Source organism: Chelonia mydas, chromosome 7 (genome assembly GCF_015237465.2).
Source record: "Chelonia mydas isolate rCheMyd1 chromosome 7, rCheMyd1.pri.v2, whole genome shotgun sequence".
Classification (NCBI taxonomy): domain Eukaryota; kingdom Metazoa; phylum Chordata; order Testudines; family Cheloniidae; genus Chelonia; species Chelonia mydas.
In genome coordinates, this window is record NC_057853.1 from 26316358 (window position 1) to 26335145 (window position 18788).

Genomic DNA, 18788 nt, shown 5'->3' on the forward strand with positions numbered 1-18788 from the left:
CGGTGGGTTAGCTATAAAGTTACACTACACAAGGTAGGGTTCGTGTATTTGTGTCTCTCATATCACATATAATCACGTCTCATGGGTTTCCTTTTATGGGGCGGGCACGCAGACAGGTTTTAATCCCAGACCTGGTCCCCTCAGAGCGAGCCTAGGGGAAGCGGGTCTAATTGGGGTTTCCGCGCCGCTTGCCTGCATTGATGAAGGAGGCTCTGGCTACAGCGGGCGGCACATAATCTATCGGAATGCGTCTCCTTCCTACGAAGGATGCAACTGACTGAGAACAGTTTGAAGGGGGCGGGTGGAGCATCTCTGTATTGCAGAGGTTTGCGCCGGGGTCCTGTCTGTGGTACAGCTTTAAAACCCCCTCTGCTTTGCCATAGGTCGGCGCAAGGCGCATGCGCACCTCCTGAAGTTTTTCGGCCGCTGTTGGCCGTATAACTTTTTCCGTGCACTGTTCAGAGGCAGGGCGACGAGGAGAGCCGCGAGCGATAGAGACCTAGGGGAGGGGGGGAGCGGGCTGTCTGCGGCGCGCGGGGACCCAGCCGAGAGGCGCAGGAAGGAAACGCCGCGGCCGCTCCGCCACCGCTCCGGGTCCCGCCTGTGTGTAACTGGTGCCCGGCGCTGAGGGGCTTTTGCCCTGCAATGGATTGGGAGAGTTACAGCCCCTGAGCCCGGGATCTCCCCCCCCCCCTTCCCCCAGCTCCTCTTGCCCGAGCCCCCGTCTGGGCTGCAGGAAAAGCCGCCCCCTCTAAGACGCGCACCCCCTCCCCAATTGAGCCGAAGAGTCAAGTCTGGCTTCCCCCTCGGTTTAAAATGGAGGGACGCAGCCCGCGGATGGCTCGGCAGCCCCGGACACCCAGCTGCGCGGCGCCCAGCCTCTAGGGGAGCGGGGGGGGGGGATTCCTGCGCTTCCATTCACGCCCCTCTCCCGCACGGAGCTTCGGCGGGGGCCGCGCCGGCCGAGAGCCCGCCAGCGAGCTCCTCGGAGGGCTGCTAGGGAGGGAGCGGCGAGCCCCGCTCCGGCGGCGGCAGCGGTGCACCACCTGGGCTGGGCTGGTGGAAAGGATCGTAGCCCAGGGCGCTTTCGTTGCAGTAGCCCGTGAAGATTGTGTTTGTTTCCCAAGTGTTTCCGCACGATCACGCCCACGGGCCCGCCGCGCGCGCGCGTGTGTTTCGCTGGAAAGCCCTAATTACTGCCAGTGCTGATGGACCTTGGAAAGGAGCCTGCCCTGGTGCCCTGCTCCGCACTGGGAGCGCCCGCGCCGGACAGAGGTCTGCGTCTGCCTGGTGTCAGCTCGCCGGGCCCCAGCGCTCCCCCTCTCCGGGCTCGCTCCCTTCCTGGCCCCTGGCGGCAGCCGCCGCCGCCCGCTGCTTTGGAGGATACCGCATAGCTCCTGCGATCCCGGATTTACTCTCGCCGCCTCCTCGCCCTTTCTCCCCCGGTCCCCTCTTGGATTACTTGGCTGCCCTCGCTCGGTGAATCCCCCTGCAATGGAGGTGAGTCCTAGGCTGGGATGAGGGGCTACTTGTTAAGACGCTGAGCTCGCTTGTGTGAGTCCGGGGGTGGTGGAGAATTTACATGTATTTCGGTAGTGAGATGTGTGGGGTTCTCCCCCTCCCCCCCCCGCAACGGACAGCCTTGGCGACCCTCTGTCTCCCCCCCTCTTCCCAAACTCTAAGCTTTTTCACTCATCTAGTCCTGCTGGAGATCTGTGGGTCTGAAATACCCCACTTCTTACGGCCAAATTGCCCCCTGCCTATCATGAACCGGTTTCTTTTAAAGTAAGTGAAGAGTGTTTAAGACACTTGTTTTAATTCAGCTCTCTAACGCGGTACATCTTTCTTGCAACCTCTAGTAGCCGAAGTTTTAAAGACATCTTTCGGGACTTCATTTCTGGGGAGAATAGCCATGGAGGAGCGAGAGCAGGCAGTAATGGAGGCCTGTACCTTTAAGGAACTCTGGCTCAAGGCCAGTTTAGAACCTGGCTTATTTTTCCCCCTTCCCCCTTTTAATTTTATTCTAAATTTTGGAGACTGTCACTTGGCATCTGTAAAGGATTCTGCTGCTGGGGTCTGCAAAGGAGAAACGAGGTTTTTCGGTGCTCCTTTGATGCTCTAAGGACTCCATATTGGAAAGTCTGTTAGTTAGTTTGTTTGTTTTTAATTGTCAATTGCATGCTAAATTAGTTACACTCGGAGGGTCAGGGAAAGTTCAGTTTCCCTGAGAAACGACTCTTTTCTAAGTTCATTCAACTCTGTTAGTGTAAAGTATTGGAGTCTACTTTAAAAAAAAATCTAAGAAAAAAACCCTCTCCCTTTTTCTCCATGAATTAACTATATACATTGGTGTCTGAGTCAGCGTAAGTGGCTTTTTCTATAAACTTGAACCCTACAAATTTGCAATACACGTACCCCTTTTTATTGAAAACCACTGGAGGGAAAAGGGGTGGCATCGCTTTTGTCAATCGTTTGCTTTGAAACTATGGAGCAAATCAGCATACAGCAATCGTTTCTGCATTTTACAACCCACCAGCGCCGAATGGCTCTCTGGATGCCTACTTACCAAAGGCAGTGCTCACATAAAAGCTACCATAAAACCAGATGCCTGAACAGACTTTCCAGACACGCTGTGTAAAAACAGGATCACAGGCGATTCCAGGGCTGTGCTGAATCTGTACGAGTCCATTTTCATCTGACCGAAGAGCCTACTACTCAGCCTTTGGTGCATTACCCCCTTCTCTCCCTCCCGCCCCAAAAGCGCCTCACAAAGTAAAACTGGTGGGTAAGACTTTGGGGCCGATAGCTGGTACTTCCAGGAGTTTGTTGAAAGCAACTTGTGAGCTCCGTGATATTGAAGTGGCTGCAGCAGCGGAGACTGACCGTGTCTTCACTGATCGCAGGTGTCTCGTCTCCCTTTCTCGGGCTTACTTCTCAGACGGGAGTCCCAGTAAAGTGTTAATAAAAAAAAAAAAAAAAAAAAAAGGGGGGGGGGGGGCAAAAAAACCCGGAGTTAGCGATGGAGCTCCGCGCCGAACCAGGCGTCAGTCCTGGCGGGGGTTTTGGCGGCTGAGGCTGCCCCCTGTCGGGAGAAGGGTGTATGACGCCCCGAACGGGTGCCGCCCGCACCAGGCGAGGCCCACTTCGTTCCACTCCACCTAACGAAACCCGTCAGACTCCACTCTTCCGACAACGTTCCGGGCTGTGTGTGAATGATCTAGTGTCCGACCAGCAAAGTGTAATAACCCCCATGTAAACGCTCCCCAGCCGCGCAGTCGGAGTACAGGCCAGAGGGTTTTGAGCCAGAAGAAAATGTTTCCAGCCCTCTAAACTTCCTTTTACACCTTCCCTCTCTTTTATTCCTGAAACCCAGCCTTAAAAACACACCTAAGGGACAGCGCTGCTTGCACCAGCGCCATCCTGCGTGAGACACGTCGGAGTGAGAGCTGTTACAGGACGGGGGAGCGACTACTCCCGTCTTGACCTTGCCCCAGATGTTTACTCATTGGGATTTTTCTGGCTCTGCAGGATTTTGATTGTGACTCCTTTCTGAGCTCTCCTCTAAGAGCCGTCTAAGGCCTGCCTCTGCTCACAGTGGTTCTCCTGTAGGTGCGTACTCCCCCATGCGAGGCTGGCCCGTTATACGCCGGAGGACTGGCTGCTTTTGCTGGCTATAGAGAGCCTGCGCTCTTGGCTCCATGAACCAGTTGACTTGTCAGTGATTTGCGGTGGTGACGCTTAATCTCCCTCCTGCAGAAACGCTCGGGAGGGTGTCACTGGCAGGGCGCCTAGGAACCGAAATCAACTTGGGTTGCATGGGTGTACTGCTGCTCTTATAACCGCCCCCATTGTCCCCACAAAGTTCATTTCTACCCCGAAATGACAGAGACACCCGCTCGTTTCACATCTGCGCTACAGATGCTTGTGAAGACAAGTGACTAGTAACTGAGTTGGAGCAATGTCTAATTAGTTGCTGTCAGTAGGAGCCGATCAGTTAATTAGGTTTCAGTTTGTATCCTTTTCTGGGCACCGAAATATCCAAATTCGTCCAAATCCCTATTTCGGGTGTCTGAGTCCACTACCAATCTTGTGAAGTTAGGTTATGGTGCATCAATCTTTTTATGATTTCCTAAACTGCTGTTAAAAAGTACATTTGACTTTAATAGTTACGGTGCCCTCCGCAAACGGTCACTTATACACACATTAATTTCCCCAGATTTAATTATTGTCACCTAGGAGAGTCCAGTCTGAGTTCTAAACTTACATTATTTTCTTTGTCATATTTTTAAAACCTTAGTACAGTATTCAGCGCGTTGGGTGACTTGCCTGGTGTGAAACGCGCAGTGGGTGGAGGAGGAACCATTTACCATCTAGTAAGAGAGAGCAAGCGGATCTAAAGTCCCTAGTGCTACCGCCCTGCATCCCAAGTGACCCAGAGAGTGGGGCTGTAACAGAGCTTATCACACGCAGGCATGGGCAGGTGGCTGTATACCAATCCCAGCTTTCTGTGCCCCTTGAATCCTGCGTGTGTCCGGGCAGCTTTCATGTTATCATCAATTTCCCATGTTGCTGTGACAGTTCTTCTCTCTCTCTCCAAACGCCCCCCTCTCTCCCTAAAAAAAATAAATAAAAAAATCAAGAAGAATTAAGAGCACCTTTTAATTCGCTACTAACGTTTTTGAGAATGAATAGGGAGCCCCCAAGTGTTGAACTGCCTTTTTTTAAAAAAATTACTCTCCTTATAAGTCCTGCGTTATGAACTAAAGGCCGATCGAGTAACCTATTTACTGGAAGTGTTTAACTTATTAATTGGCATCGATATTTTATGCGCGGGCAGAGACGTTGGGATGTAATAACTCACACATTTCCGTTTACCATTGGCTTTTCTGCCGCGCGCATTGGCCGCTCTCCCCTGAAACCTTGTAAAGGCAGAGAGTTGGCTGTGCTCGTGGAAGGGGAGTTTATTTAAACACAAAACAAAAACACAGGGCTGGATTTATGGATTTCAGAGCAATGCCCTTTTGTAACTCAGGATTATTTCAGACCATTCAGGCGAGGTAGGAAAAACTGGATAAATCCAATTGAAAGCCTTCGACGCAAAGTGTTTAAAGCCATCAGGGGAGTCCTTGCTTTTCCCCGTCATGCTGAGCGGGCAGCAATCTCGGGGATTCTGATCCCTAGCGAACTCTGTGCGTGACTGTGCCTGACAATCCGGATTCTCCTCCCTTCAGACTGTTGGGAATCGTTGAAGGTTTTCCTGTAACAAAGAAATTCCCTTAATCTGTGGGCATGAGGCTCGCCCCTTCGTTCCCACTTCAACTCCTTCTGAAAACCTTAAACCCCCTATTAGGCAGCTGGGAGTGTTTAATAGCAATTAGACCCCAGGCTAATAGTACCCATCCGGAGCAGGGCCTCTGCCGGCGATTCCAATCGGAAACCGGAGTGCGCGGAACTTCGGGAAGCGGCCCGCTTTCTTCTCCTCGCCTGGGAACAGGACGGGCTCCGCCAGAGCGTAGCCTCTCCGCGTTCGGTCTCCAAATGCGCGCAGTGTCCAGCAACCCGCGCCCCGGGGGAGCCTCTGGCGCGCCACACCCCGGGGAGAAGGGCCTCGGTCGGCGCCCCAGGAGACGGGAAGGCTCCTTCCCGGGCTGCGTGCCACCGCCAGCCCCCTGGCACTGCAGGTGCTCCGCGCCGGGCAGTCCCAGTCTCACCCCGAGCTAACCACGCGTCACTGAATCAAACCATCCCCAGGCTCCACTGGCCGCGGAGCTCAGCGCTCGACTCCCCCGGGAGCTCGGGCCCCTAGTGTCGGCGCTGGCGGACGGGGGCTCCCCAGGGCCCCGGTAGCTGCCTCTCCCCCGGAGTGGATCGCCGGCTCCTTTCCTGAAAGCCGCCCGGAGCTGGGCTGGCGGGGCGCCTGGTCACTCGCTCTAAGCGCGCTCCGGACCCCGTCCCCTCCCCGGGCGGCTGCCGGGCGAACCCGCGTCCCAGCTCCGCGCTCCCTCTGCCCCGGGGACCGATCTGCCGGCTCTTCCCGCAGGGGGCTGGTTTGAATCGACTCCTGTCGCGGCGCCGCCACCTCCCCAGCCAAAGCGCCGTGTGGTCACCCCCCAGTCCCGGCGCGCTGGCGAAGCTGGGATGGGGTGCGCGGGGCAGCCGGGGACACAATACCGACCCACGGGCGCTTCGCCTCCTGGCAGAAGCAGCAAACCCTCCCCGACCTCCAGCTCCCAGGCGCCCTACTTGTAGTGGCGGCGCAAAGCGATCCTGTCCCGTCCCCCCCAAGTTGGTGAAATCAAGCGGGAGATCCCCACACACCGGCATCTTATCCCATACTCCCTTGGTGGCTTTCTTAGCTCCCTGCCCCACCTCCGGCCTCAATCAGATTGGGGAATGGGGATTCTTGGAGGGCCCAAATATCTGTCTCCCAAATGAGGAGAATCGGAATTCCCCCTTCGGGCTAGAGAGGCATCGCCTGACAACGGAATGAGCTTTGCACCTACTTTCTCGGACGAGAGCTGCCTCGATGGTTCTCATCTGGAAACAGCTCCCAAAATGGCCCATAAAGGTGTCATATGTGTGTGTGTGGGGGGGGTGGGAGCCGGGGAACATCCATTGTTAGTTTGGAGTTAATGTAACAGCTGAATCTCCCTGCCCTCCCCATTCCCAAAACACCCCCGCAACTTGATGCATCATCTTCACTTTGCCCTTGATGTGTCTACTCCACTTGTTGCTTCTCCCCTGTCCGGGCACTCTGTAGACTGCTCCTAGAAGAATGAAAGTAGAGTAAGTTTTTTTGCTGCTGTAAAGTGTGTGACTGAGAATAAGGGATTTTTCCAAGAGATTGGGTTTGGCACTGAGCTTTGATTCAACGGCACTGAGACATGTCTATAGTCGCTGGGCAGCCCTACAAGCAGAATCGCAGTGAATAAAATTTCCTTGTCAGGTTGCGTGGGTGGACTAATTTGGACTAGAAACTGCCTGCGTTTTGCCACCAAAAACTCACTTGAGAGAAGGGCAGTCAGTCAAGAGTCAACTTAAAAGGGACCCAGGATACCGCCCTTGTTTAAACTTGTATGCTTGAAAATGATCTGAGAACAATAAACAATCTGTTCCTTTTATTTCTCCTCCAGAAATCCATTGGAATATTAGTCCAAGGAGGTGCTTTGGGGACAGTTGGCAGTGCAATGGCTTCCAAGTACCTCATAGTGGTTCTGGCCATTTTCTCCTGTTTCGCCCAGGTTGTAATAGAAGCCAGCTCTTGGTGGTAAGCATCTTATAATATACTGACTTTATTTAAAAGAATATATTTAATTTTTGTTTGGTTTATAATATAGTTTCTCTCTTTCTGGGGAAAGTGCTGTATGAATAGGAGATTTTTAGTAATACTCAATTTCTGGGATAACTGTAAATCCAAAGGGAATTTATTTTTTACCACCATCAAAGTAGCAAAATTAAATTTATAAATGGGTCACTTAAAATCTCATTCTACAGGGTCTGAAATAACAAATGTAAGGGAAAGCTGTGAATTCCATGTACAAAAAATTCAACACACAGATTTTTTTTTAATTATTATTTAAACAACTTTCTAAAGAGACCCATGAGCTGAGTTTATATTTCTTGTAGCTGTTGGGGGGAAAACTCTAGTTAATATCTAGATTTTTTTTTAAATGTTTCTGTTATTTGAGGATTTTTTTTTTAAAGCAAAACCTTTGCACTCTCAGCTGAACAGTTTCTGACTTGCAGCCCTGTTTTAATCATGTGAAAGCACATATGGACCTCTTAAGAATTGGGAAAACATGATTGATTTTGTTTAGTGTCTGTACGTGCCTCTGTATCTTTTCTATCAGTTAGAAGGAACTAGTAGTTGTCTGTAACAGTATCTAACTGTTAGTACTTAAGGGTTTCCTTATTTTCTCATAATTGTGTAAGACTGAAAGTGGAGGTTGAAAATCCTGTGGTATGGTGGGAATTGTTTTGTTGTTGTTTTATGTACTTCTGTGACCAGGCAGTTGCTTGGGACTTCTTGTAGCTTTACCATGCCCACAGAAATTTGTAGGGATGGGGTGAAATTTGAATCCTGGCATTCAGGTACATTGAAGTGTTGGCAAAGACAGCCATTAAAGCATGCTGCCATCATTCCATACATGTACAGCCTTTAAATAAGAGTTTGATGATCTTCATTGTTTTTCAAAAGTTTCCTCTTGCTCTCAAGAGCAGGAGTGGGTAGATTTATACACTAATACTGTATTTGTCCTCCCAATGTTAATCTAATTCTTTCTTTATGCAGGTCTTTAGGTATGAATCATATGAATCCTATGAACCCTGTTCAGATGTCAGAGGTATATATAATAGGAGCACAGCCACTATGTAGTCAACTAGCAGGACTTTCCCAAGGACAGAAGAAACTCTGCCACTTGTATCAGGACCACATGCAGTATATTGGAGAGGGGGCAAAGACAGGCATTAAGGAATGCCAGTATCAGTTCAGACACCGAAGATGGAATTGCAGCACTGTGGATAACAACTCTGTTTTTGGCAGAGTCATGCAGATAGGTAGGAAGCAAAAACTTTCTGATCAAACTGTTGCCTAAGAATGTGTGTGATGTTTACTTAATGTTCTGTATTAGACACTCTTGCCAAGTTCTTAATCTGTGTAAGGTACCTAATTTAGTGTCATTATAGCTGACAACCCCTCCCTCCCCCCCACACACACTATTTTTGGTCAGAGTTGATTTTCCGCTTGCTCCTGCCCCTCAAAAAAGTGAAGGCAAAAAAGCATCTGAATACAAGAATGCAGTAGGAAAGAAAAAGTGGCACTAAAATACTCATTAACTCTAAGGAAAAAATCTGAAATAAAATAATGGTATGTTTAAAACTTACTAAAAAGTAGTAGTGTGTGGCAAAAATATCTGGGTTCCAAAATTGCTCATGTTGTGTAATAAATTAATTCACTGATTATTTCATTATTTCATTAATTCAGCAGTTCACTGAAAATCTCCATAGTGTTTATAAACAATTCTTCTCATTTACTGCCAGGTGTGGCAAAATCCTTCTGTGGTTTAAGGAAAGTTGGCTTTATAACAGAAATGAAGCAGCTCTATAACCCATACAAAATCAGTTTGATCAGGACAAAGTGTGTGAGTGTACTTGTAATTTATGTTGCATATAATAACATAGCTGTTAGAAAAGGATGTTGCAAAGGAATCTGCCTATCCCAGTGTGCTGGGGTTCCATCCTCTTTCCTGTTAAACCCATCTTCAAAATTCAATTGGTCCACACAACCCACATAGTACAAATAATTCTTATAATTTAGGGGCCCAGTCCTGTTCCCATTGAAGTTTATTGCAAAATTCTCATTGACATCAATGGTACAGGATTGGACCCAAAGATGGAACTTTCCTCTGACTTTTCCAGTCTGTTTCTCTATCTGCTGAATCCGTAGCCAGAAGAATCTACTTTCTGTTGTCTTCTGTGGTTTATACAGCATTTGTACTGGCATTTAATCTCAACATTGCTGTAGCTCGTAGCTTTTTAATTTGAGATCTAAATTAAATCCTTTATTCCAATGCTTTCCTATCCTGTTTCAAAAAGGAATGGTTTTAAATTACATTAATACTGTCAATTACATTTGGCCTTAAACTTAACTTTTTGTAAAAATAAAGCTTTTATAAAACCTGAAATGAATAGAAAAGTTCCAGAGTTTAAAAATATCCAAGGAACACTGTTTTTTTTAAAACAAATAGACATTCCCTGGTCTCTTTTTTTTTTTTTTTTTTTGCAACCCAAGCGTTGAGAATCTAAACTCTAAATTCGCTTGTCATTGTTCAAGCTGAGCAAGATCCAAAAAAGGAAGCTAAACATGAAAAACAAATGTAACAACCTTGAGATTTTTCAGCTTTAATCTTCTTGAGGTTACAACTAAAACCAGTAAAGAAATCTTTAAATTTCTGGCCCCAAATTTCAGCCGTCATTACTCAATTACATTCAGCTGATTCAGTGGTGTGAATTAAGGTGGCAGGATTGGGCCCATATCTGTGTTGACAATGTTTCCAGTATGAAAGGCTCACACCTTCAAGAGTGTCACACATCTGGTCCCAGGGGTTTACTGCAAGCTGAGAAACTTTGCCTTCTTCACGACTATATGACTGTATTAATTAATAGCTATGTAGCAATTTATCATGTAATTAAGTCACTTGTAGTAACTGCAGATACAAGTGGGTATATCCAACACTTAGAGATCCTAAGAAGTGTATTAAGAACAAGAAAAGTATTGTTGTTTTATAGTTGTATTATTTTACATTTTGATGTGAAGTACATGACTAGCTGCTGTTCCTCTTGAATAGGAGAAAAAGTCTGAGTCTGATTATACTTAAGCCAGTGTTCCATTGGAATAATAATTTGATTGTCAGTAGAGTTTTGGATGCTCTTGAAATACAGGACAAAGAGAATGTTCCACATACATATTACTGCTTACATTTATTTTTCTGTGGCACTTCTCTAAAGAAACACAATCTATCTAAATCTGGGCGTAAGATACAAAACAATGTCCTATTTTTATGTTACATCTGAAGGGCATAGAGGAACTCAAACATGTTTAGATGGTGTTTTCTTGCAATGGTCACAATAGAGATGGATGTTGAAGAAATGTGGAAAAAGACAGACATGTTGGATGCTGGAGGAAAACATGTTTGTGCCTAAATACTCTGGAAAAACTATTCCAGAGCAATTTATCCATGTGGAAATGTTGCCAAAGTCAATGAGACGTAGGGTGATGTGTCGGGTTAATAGTGGTTGTGCAATCTAAAACTGCCTGCCCTGAGATCAGTTTCAGTGGATTAGCCAAATTTTGTTTTAACTAAAAAATGGAATTGAATATATTCAGCTTGCTCTTTTAGGGACAGTTTTCTCTCCCTCTTGTTTCTCTTTTCACACCCTTCCATCACATCCTTTCTTCCTTAAGGATTCCTTAAAAATGCACCAAGACCTTAGATTTAAAACTCGGGTTTTTTTTTAACTTTATGCAGTACACAAGATAATTAATATGTGTAAACCTGAACTAAACATACCTTTTTTAAAAAAAAAAAAGATCATGGACAAAGGAAAAAATTCTGCATTCCTTACCTAGGCAAACATCCCATTGAATAAGAACTGCAGAATAAATCCAAAACATGCATTACAGTACAATTCAGAATTTAGCTTGAAAATCTTTTCAAGCAGTTCCTTAAGTTAATTTATGGTAAATGCAAAATCAAAAACATATAACACCAAAGTTATTATGACCCCTTAGACTACTCTTGTGAACCTTTACACTCAGGAGTAACGCATAACTCTTGCAAGTAGTCTAATGAGTGAGTATCTGCTGGAATGGACCCTAGTACTGAGGGGAACGGTGGTTCTGATTCTACTATTTTAGAAATGGTCTTCCTCAGTATATGACCTCTTTAAATGAAAAGAATCAGAACATAAATTATTCGAAAAGGCAGCAGTTGTTACATTAACAGAGCTGCTCTGAACATAGTGTTAGATCTATGTTAAATACAGATTAACCGTGAGTACTCTTCTTAATATACAGTGGTGCCAACAGGCCTAAATCAGAAGTGAGCCTTTGATGGTAGGCCCTGTACAAACAGTCCCTGCCTCAAAGAACTGTTACCCAAAAATCATATCTGACAAAACCCTGATTTTTACAAAGATGTTCCTCCCACAAGCTTGGTAAAATAGAGGTTTACCTAGACCAACTCTATTTTTGGACTAAAGAATAGAAGTAAAACCTAACGGTTAAACCAATAGCTAACTCTCTTTGATTTTCAACTTCAAATTATGTTTTAGACTGATCCAGCAGTCTTTTTGGTAGTCCTTCCTGGAGAAGGACTTCAGGCTTGAGCCTGAAAAGTAGCAGTTTTGGTCCTACTTCCTGATAAGAAGAAATGCAGACTTCCAGAAGACTCTCTAATGTTAGCCTTGTTTTCATGGAAGACATTTGTTGTAAAATAGAACTCTTGCTATTCCTGAGAAAGGAGATGGATGTAGCTGGGTTATAGGTAAAAATGGATCTGGGTGCTGTCTTGTTGAGGAAGCTGTTAATGAATTTATCTTCCAGTGAGGATATCCTGTGACAAGCACATATGAACAAAGAGCTTTTTCTGTCATCACCTTGAAAGAAACTTATTTATCTTAAAATGAAAGTTGGAAAAACTTGAATGTAAGGGAATCGTCAGTCCTTGACTAAAACATTTAACACGATCCTGTCCCAGGCTCGCTCTTCCCTGGAACTTATAGAAATGATTGGCAGTGGCTTCTTTTGCTGTATGAAATCTTCCTATTAGTTGGGTTATTAGATACTAGAGGGCAGTGGGGTATTATATCTTTGTTTTTAAATAGCCCTCTTCAAAGTTGCTGGCCAGTTGATGTGCAGGGCAGAATATTAACAAGTATAATTCTGGTGTGCGCTTTCTTTGACACCAGCAGGCTTTGTGAAATGCTATAACTTTAAATAAATTGGAATAAATGAGTACAGTAGATAAATCACGTTCAAGAAGTAGTAATTTAAGGAGCAGACTTCTAAAAGTTGTATTTTAACATCTTTAAAAAGAGAAGATGGGAAGCAGCCAGGCTCTCTATCCCCTGGACACAATTATTGTTGTAACCCATTGCTAAACATACTCCTATGGCCTGAGTCTCCTCTCAGTTGTGCCATTATTGCTCTACAGTGTTCCCTGGTGAAAAACCAGTGTGAGAGGAGAATCCAGCGCCTTCTCTACATCACTGAACCTCCACCTTCTGTCATTGATTTGTTTGCTTTTGGGGGAGAGGGGAGGAATAAAAATGTTTCCATGGAGACCTCTTAGGCTAAAGCACAGTTCAAAACCCCATGAATTTCATATATAGCATTTCCATATAGCATTTCCCTATGCCCTGTACTGAATGTCATAGAACCTGTGCAGACTTGCCTTTAACACTTGTTTTCTCTTTCCTTGCAGGCAGTAGGGAGACTGCCTTTACTTACGCAGTCAGCGCTGCCGGGGTGGTTAATGCAATGAGTCGCGCCTGCCGAGAGGGGGAGCTCTCCTCCTGCGGCTGCAGCAGGGCGGCCAGGCCCAAAGATTTACCCCGGGACTGGCTGTGGGGTGGCTGTGGGGATAACATCGAATACGGCTACCGCTTCGCCAAGGAGTTTGTGGATGCTCGGGAGCGTGAGAGAATTTATCAGAAAGGCTCTTACGAGAGTGCTAGGATTTTGATGAACCTGCATAACAACGAGGCTGGAAGACGAGTAAGTGGCTGAGTGGCTCCTTCCCCAAAGCAGCCTGTCTGGGAAGGGACACACCTAATTAATAAAAGAGAGATAAAGAACAGTGGCATGGATAACTTGCTCTGAAGGTCCTTAGCTCATGCACATGTTGGTTTTTCAAGGAAATATTTTCTTTGCCTTTCTTATTGGTCCCCAATGAAATCTGCTGGTGAGCTCAGAAATCAAAACCTTTAATACTTAGTCTTCTTCAAGTGCAGGGGGAAAGTGTGTGATGATGGGTTTAAGTATGGGGAGGGGGAGAGCGTGTGTGTATATGAGTATTCCTGAGCGACAACACCACTGCCATTGGCTTTTCCGTTCCCTGCCCCATAGGATCAGTGGGACAGCAGCGTATCTTGTCTTCCTCCATGTTCTGGTGGTTAAAACCCTACAGTTCACTGTGAGTTATCTGCAGAATAGAGTTTTATTGGTTTATATTTCCAACCAATCCAGTTTGCTTTGGAGGGAAAAGAGAAGCACCAAACTCCCCAGAGCGGAATATTCTTGCAGGGTTAACATAATTTCCCCCACCCCTTTTGAGGATGTGAAAAGCTTATTATTAGAAAACACCCTCTTCTGTGGTGAAGCGTGTTTTTTATGGCTTTTTTATTTGAGAATGCCTTAAATGAATAGGTGTAAACTTTTTTTTTTACGATATTGTGAACTCAAAGAGCCAGTCGTTATTTTCCTCGAGCCTGTGGTGCCAGAAATAGTCTGCTGGAGACTTTACTCTTGTGTTTGAAGGTGAGGATGGATGAAAGATAATTGAAAATTAATATTATTTAAATGTGAGAGGAGGGCATCTGAAAGCAACGGAAAGGTCAGTTTACTACTAGAAAGAAGAAAAATAACTTTCACAGCTGTCTACAGATACTCCAGCAGTTTTTTTCCCCCCCTTCCCAGCCTTCTCTTTGCAGTGCCATTTGGCAGCATCGAAACTCTTTTTAAATGTTGGGTGGAAGTTGCATACAGTATCCACCTAATGTGTCAGACCCCAGGATTTTTGGGGCAGTGTCAACACTGACTCTTATTTCTATTTATACAGGGTAAATGACTGAGCTCTTGCTGCCAAAGCTTTATAAAATGGATATTGTTGCGTAGGTCAGTCCCCCACCCAAAGGTGTTTGGGGGTTTCTTCTGGATGCAGCCTCTCTTACACAGCAGTATTTTGGACGGGAGGGTACTGCTGAGCCAAGAGCCGACAATCTGCTGCCGCACAGCCTGTAATAGAAGAAATCTCAACTCTTTTTCTCTAGTACAAACCTCAAACTGAGTTCAGTTGAGAGAGTAAAAATAAAATAAAGGGCTATTTGAAATTTCTCAATGAAACAGCAAAATCCTGTCCCCAGCAATAGGGCAAATTCCTAAAACTGAATGCAACATGAACGATTCTACTGAGGACTCGTGTGCACATTTAGGGTGTGTACGTGGTGTGTGAGAGAGGGGTTGAGAGTTCTCTCCCTTTGGTGTGGGTGGAGGAGGGAAAGCAGGGGAGCTTTAGGGGCTCTCTTCCCATGTGTGTAGGGGTGATGGGGATTGGGGGGGGGGAGCACACAAGCTGTGTAACAACCACATTGACACTTTGTTTTCCCTCCTCCTCTTTTCTCTCCCTTAGACAGTGTATAACTTGGCTGACGTGGCCTGTAAGTGCCATGGGGTGTCTGGCTCCTGCAGCCTGAAGACCTGTTGGCTGCAACTGGCTGATTTCCGCAAAGTGGGCGATGCCCTGAAGGAGAAATATGATAGCGCGGCCGCCATGAAACTCAACAGCCGGGGCAAGCTGGTGCAAGTGAACAGCCGCTTCAACACGCCCACCATCCATGACCTGGTCTACATTGACCCTAGCCCCGACTACTGCGTGCGCAACGAGAGCACCGGTTCCCTGGGCACCCAGGGCCGCCTCTGCAATAAGACCTCAGAGGGCATGGACGGCTGCGAACTCATGTGCTGTGGCCGGGGCTACGACCAGTTCAAGACAGTGCAGACGGAGCGCTGCCACTGCAAGTTCCACTGGTGCTGCTACGTGAAATGCAAGAAGTGCACGGAGATCGTGGACCAGTTTGTGTGCAAATAGGGGGTGATGAGGTGGACGGAGCTACTCCCACCTGCCAGCAGGGGTGCTACTCCCAGGACAATCTCCACTTTATTTATAGAGTCCAATGAGTTTTTTCTTTTTTCTTCTTTTTTTTTTTTACAAAAGTTACAAAAAGAAGTGACTGGAACCCTTTCTGCACCCATCCTAGGGCTGTTGTGTGGTTTATATTTTTGGCAATAATGGGGGAGAACCTGAGAAAATATTTATTTTACCCCCCCCCCCCCAAAAAAAAAAAGACTTTAAAAAAATAGTGTAGTTTGAAGGGAAATCCAACATATCCTAACTTAGTCCCATGAGAGAAAGTACATGTGCAGCAGGCAAAGAATTCTTAGGTGCTTGGGATCTGAGAATGATCCTTATGAACACAATAACCCACAAACCTGTACATGATTTTAGCTTCAGTGACCAAAAGGAGTCTGATAGATACACACAAAGCTGATCAGTACATCCAGGGGTCCGTAAAAGGAGGGTTGGTATATCCACAGGAGGGCTCAGCACAAAGTTACTATGATGTCAATCACGTGACTGCAAGGTGCCAATTTAAATGTGAGATAATTAAAGGGTACGAGTGCATAAGACTTCTAAAGGGTTCAGCTGTGCTATTCAGGACCTAAAGTCTTGGGTCCAGTAACTAGCAAGACCAAGAAAAAAATCTGCCTTGATTGACACTAAAGGTGTACATCAAAGCAGGATGTGACCAATCAGCTCTTCATCTAATTATGTATGAAGTGTGAGTATTCCATCGTAGCAAGCAATGCCTTACTGATAAAGAATATCAGGAGCAAGTGACCTCTGAATCTCACCAAACAGTGTGCTCTGGTCTGACCCAATAGAAATTGCACCACTGCAGCTGTTTCACTGTCCCACTCTCTGGAAAGCCCTTTAGGAAACAGAATTCCCCTAATTTGAAATGCCTTTTTTAAAAAAAGTGATGTGATAGCTGGCCATCTTTCAAAACAGAGCTTAGTAAATAACCCCTCTTATCCGAGGAAATTAATCATTAACCATCAGTCATTCTCGAGATGGTTGGTTTATTGTGGATTTTGGGAAAGCTTTGACTTGAGGAGACAATAGTTTCATGTCTTGATGTTAAGTTGCTATTTTAGTTCAATGAAATATTGCAGCAATGCCAACTTTATCATCTGATGTCTTCAGTACACATGCTTTAGATAATATATTGCAGGTATACATTAAAACTGTTCAGACTATACTTGAGCAGTTACATATATATACGGGAAAACTGTGGTCTGCTGGTGTCTGATATTTCAGAGCTTTTTGTACATATATATTTCAATACAGCCAGTGATTTTTTAATAAAACTGCTAAAGTTACAGAGGCAGTTCATCAGTTAGGAGCATATTATTCCCCCATTTCCTTTTACAAATCACTTTTTTAGGGTTTTTTATATTGACCTGAGAATTCTTGGTGTCATAATACAGAGATTTTAAGAATATTTTAATCACAAAGGAGTAAGCCTTTTCTCAACCTAAGGGGGCTTCTTGGGCTACAGGTAGACAAGGTACCACGCACTTGAATTCACACTGGTTTGGAGACTGCTTCTCTCTTCTACTTTCCTGCAAGGGCATTATTGATTATCATTGAAACAGAAACCTTAAAATTTCCTAGCACAAACTGTATTTGGCCTTTGGTTTGTTTTAAGGGGTTTTAAATTTTTTGAGATGGAAATCAGTACCTACTACAGCAACTTCTTGCATTTCGCCCAGTACAGTGTATTTACAAAAATGCAGTTAGCATTTGTCATTGGTTCAGAAACCTCACCCCAAATCATTCCCATCCCATAAATTAAACAAATTGGCATTCAATACCAAACAAGTAAAATCCTCCACTTTAGCTTAGTCATACCAAAGCCTTAACTTCTCACAAGCCTATAAGCTGTTGCATTAAGTTCATCTTGATCATTTATCAGCTTTTTAAATGATGCTTTATTGCTCTTAATTTATTAAGAACATATTTACCCCTCTCTTCCAGATGTTTGTAAACAAAGTATCTTAAAATTTAAAAAGGCACTACTTCATTGAATATGTCACTTTGGGTTTTTATTATACAAAAACCATCGTCATTTTTTATTTGCTGAATCACATCTTGTTCCTTTTTTAGTGACTCGTGTCTGTGAGCAGAGCTGAGTCTAACGATCCTAGCTTTTAAAATACTATTTAATGTAAAATATTTTACTTGTCATTCAGATATTATGTAAATCTTCTGTGTCATTTCCTCTGTTTGTTCTGTACATTTAATGTACATATTTCTGTCTTGCGTGATTTGTATATTTCACTGGTTTAAAAATTTTTTTTGAAAGGCTTTACGCCATAATGGAAGATAGACTATAAAAATAAAACTTTGGTTGTATGTTGGGAAGCGGTTTTAATTATCTTTCAGAGGAGGATTTGTTACAACAATGAAAAGGTTGACTTTTTAAAAATTTACTACGTGGTAAGACAAGGAAGCGACCCTATGCCAAACAGACGAAATAGAGCTTGAAATTTTATTTCTATATTAAGAAAGCTTACCAATGTAATAACTTTTTTGGGGAAAAAAACCTTATGACTGTGTGCACCACAAAATATTCTGTAGATGGTTAGGAGCCCAGCTGACAAGTGGCCAAAGGAATTGAATTATTGAACAATTATGCGTGTAGCTTTCAGTGTTTTAGCGGTTTGTTTTGTTTTTAGCAGTTTTGGAGTCATGGGGGCCTGATCCTGTAAACCTTTTAATCCTCTGAATAGCTTTTACCTGAGAAGCCCTACTGGCTTCAACTGAGCTACTAGTGTGAATCAAGGCTTTATGCAGGAATAAGAGTTTGTAGGACGTGGGGACTTGTAGCTGGATTTTTGTTTTTTGTCTGACTAAATTTTTAGTCTAAAAAGACGATTTTCTATAGTTTCAACTAAAATCAACAGTTCTGCACAGACTTCTTGTCCTGAAATTTGGAGTGTATATATCGACATAAGTTTCCTTTTTTTAAAAGAGCACAACGAAATTTTACAAGCAAGGAAGTAAACTAGCAAAGGAAAACAGAAGTAAAAAGCAAAGGCTCGCTGTCCTGAGACCAGCATCCTCTGAACTAATTTCCTGAATGTGCCTCTGAAATTTTTGCCACAGCGGAAAGCTTGATAAATTAGCACCCCCCCTCCTTGTTTCTTTTTGCCTTTTTTTTTTTTTTTTTTTTTTGGTTCCAGGATAACCTCCTAACATACTGAAACCCCTTTTTGGCTGCCAAGAATGTATTATCCCACAAAAACAGTAGACCAACATCTGTGTGTTTTAAAATAGCGATTCTGGGCAAATGCAAAGTTCTGTGGTCCTATTACTCACATCTGGTTCAGTTTTTCTTTAGTTGTATATTGACCAGTGTTCTTTATTGCAAAAACACAGCCCCTA

The 18788-nt window shown here is 44.7% G+C and overlaps 1 protein-coding gene across 2 annotated transcripts; it reads left to right on the plus strand.

Moving 5' to 3' along the window:
• The first annotated feature begins 319 nt into the window (after positions 1 to 319).
• On the plus strand, positions 320 to 17761 carry WNT5A (Wnt family member 5A). 2 transcript variants are annotated; one of them, XM_037904882.2, is made up of 5 exons: positions 320 to 1500; positions 7134 to 7267; positions 8291 to 8556; positions 12984 to 13276; positions 14910 to 17761. In XM_037904882.2, the coding sequence occupies exons 1-5, from the start codon at positions 1495 to 1497 to the stop codon at positions 15366 to 15368; spliced, it is 1158 nt and encodes a 385-aa protein (XP_037760810.1). In that variant the 5' UTR covers positions 320 to 1494; the 3' UTR covers positions 15369 to 17761. The 2 variants fall into 2 exon arrangements, with proteins under 2 accessions (XP_037760810.1, XP_037760811.1); XM_037904883.2 differs by lacking the exon at positions 320 to 1500 and adding an exon at positions 6647 to 6786.
• The last annotated feature ends 1027 nt before the right edge of the window (positions 17762 to 18788 follow it).